At 49.7% G+C, this 2,372-nt stretch overlaps 1 protein-coding gene across 1 annotated transcript in view; it reads right to left on the minus strand.

Moving 5' to 3' along the window:
• FAM175B (family with sequence similarity 175 member B) overlaps positions 1-143 on the minus strand; it is a 19,927-nt gene extending 19,784 nt beyond the window's left edge. The window contains exon 1 of the mRNA XM_006754941.2: positions 36-143. Within this exon, the coding sequence (XP_006755004.1) occupies positions 36-107 (72 nt within the window). The 5' untranslated portion in view covers positions 108-143. The remainder of the gene's footprint in view (positions 1-35) is intronic.
• Between the last annotated feature and the right edge of the window lie 2,229 nt (positions 144-2,372).

Below are 2,372 nucleotides of genomic sequence, written 5' to 3' on the forward strand. Positions count from 1 at the left end.
GCCCCAGCGGCCAGGGTGGGGAGCCCGGCACCTACGTGGTCGGCGTTGCTGTTGGCGCTGTGGAAACACACAGCGCTGAAGGTGTAGCCCGAAATGGAAGCCGCCATGATGGAAATCTCTTAATTCCCCCATCATGCCCCGCGGAGGGCACGCAGCCTTCCGGCCGGCCCCGCCCCGGAGCATCCTGGGAAATGAAGTCTTCGCAGATGAGGCCGGAGGCCGGAGCGCCCGGGGGGAAGGGGTGATGAGTGCAAGTTTAAGGGATCAGAACGAACGACGCCCCCGCACCGTGTCACCCGTGGATCTCGCGCCTAGCACACCCCAGACACCGCCTCTTCTGTAGAGACCTTGATAGTTGCGCAAAAGTTTTTTTTATTTTTGCAAATAGAATGAGTGTTCAAGTCCAACATCTGTCATGCTCAAGGATGGATGCAAGGAGGTGATTCAGGCGGTTGCATGGTTTGGGGTTTGATATAGAAGTAACATGATGCGACTTCAATCTCCATATGACCTTTCTGGCTGCCATGTCAAGAATATAGTGCCGGGAAGGGATTACGGTAACCCAGAGCCGGGATGGCCGTGGCTTGGTGGTGGTAGAAGTGAAATGGTGGTAGCAGGGGAGGTGGTAAGAAGCGATTGGATTCTGGGTACAAGGGAACACAAATTTAATGAAATATAACGGAAAGAGGATAAAAGCAACAAATAACAAATAGAAGTGAAAATAAACTATAACAGAGTTAAGCAAAGAAACTCAGGGAAGGGACTCACCTTTCTAATCATTATTCTTCAATTTATTCCATCTTTCTGGTTGGAAACTAGGCTCTTGATCTCCCACAAAACTCTTACCACACTCTGTCCAAGCAAACAGAACTGTTTTCTGGAAGTTGGGCGGAAAACCCTTGTAATTGTTCTTGTTACCCCACTTGGATCAGTCAGCAGTCTTCAAAATGTATCCAAACAACTGGCTCCAGTGAGCTATGAGCCTGAGCGGCCCAAAGAAGACAGTGCAGTGGTGACAGGATTGAAAAATGTCCCTGAGCCCTGTGTCCAGGAGGAGACCGGGAGGAGCTGTGGGGAGAGGGAGGGTAGGACAAGAATGATGATAGGATGGCCAGGAACCAGGGGGGTAGAGAGCACAGGGAAAAGGGGGTTCAGAGGGATAGGGGGTGTGGGGGAAGGCCATGCAAGACAGTTCAGTTTTGAACAGGTTGAGCTGAACGTAACAAGGGGCACCTAGGCAACTGCTCTAGAAGTCTGCAGCTGAGGGTAGGGGGTGGGAGTTACTAACAGTAAGGAAAGCTAACAGGTACCGAACACCGATTGTATGTCAGGCTCTGTTCTAAGCTCCTTACACTATATAGACTTATTTAATCTTGCTAACAATCCTCTAAAGGAGGATTAAAAAAAATTTTTTAAGTATCTTTTTATTGATTTTTTTTTTTTAGAGACATGAAGGGAAGATAGAAACATTGATGAGAAGGGCTGCCTCCTACACACCCCCTACTGGGGATTGAACCTGCAACCCAGGCATGTGCCCTAACCGGGAATCAGCCCCGTGACCTCTTGGTTCAAGGGTCCATGCTCAACCTCTGAGCCACACTGGCCGGGCTGAAGGAGACCCATTTTAAACTGCATTTTATCGTTGAAGAAACTGAGGTAGCATTTATTGAGCATTTATACATTAGGCATGTGGGATTTTACAGAAAGTATTTCCTTTCATCTCTATAGCTGCCCTATGCCATGGGCACTATTATTATCCTTGTTGTAGGATGGGCAAACTGAGGCCCTGAGAAGTTAAGAAACTTGCCCATAGTCACACATGTTAAGGCGAAGGCTCAAATCCTGGCAGTCCAACTGGAGCTGGGTGCCTAGCTCCCCTTTTTAAAAGGTTCACTTAAGAGCAGGTGGTGCTGAGGGGGAAAACGGGGGCTTGAAAGGGATGTGCTAAGCTGTGTTGACCCCTATAGATCAATCAAGAGAGGTAAAGCCTGGCCAGCTGGTGTGGCTCAGTGGTTGAGCGTCAACCTATGAACCAGGAGACCACGGTTTGGTTTGATTCCCAGTCAGGGCATATGCCCGGGTCGCGGGCTTGCTTCCCAATAGGGGGCATGCAGGAGGCAGCCGATCCATGATTCTCTCTCATCATTGATGCTTCTATCTCTCTCTCCCTTTCCCTGCCTCTCTGAAGTCAATAAACAAATTTGGGGAAAAAACAAAAAAGAGAGAGAAAGAGGTAAAGCCTGGAACTTGGCCCTTTGCTTGTCAGCGAGGAAGCCGTTGAGAATTGTTGGGGGCCAGTGTCAGTGCTGCTGTGGGTGAGCAGGGGGTCATGCTGCAGGGCTTGGTGGAGGGAGAGACAGACAGGCAGACCG

The sequence above is a fragment of the Myotis davidii genome, unplaced genomic scaffold (genome assembly GCF_000327345.1).
Source record: "Myotis davidii unplaced genomic scaffold, ASM32734v1 scaffold72, whole genome shotgun sequence".
Lineage (NCBI taxonomy): Eukaryota > Metazoa > Chordata > Mammalia > Chiroptera > Vespertilionidae > Myotis > Myotis davidii.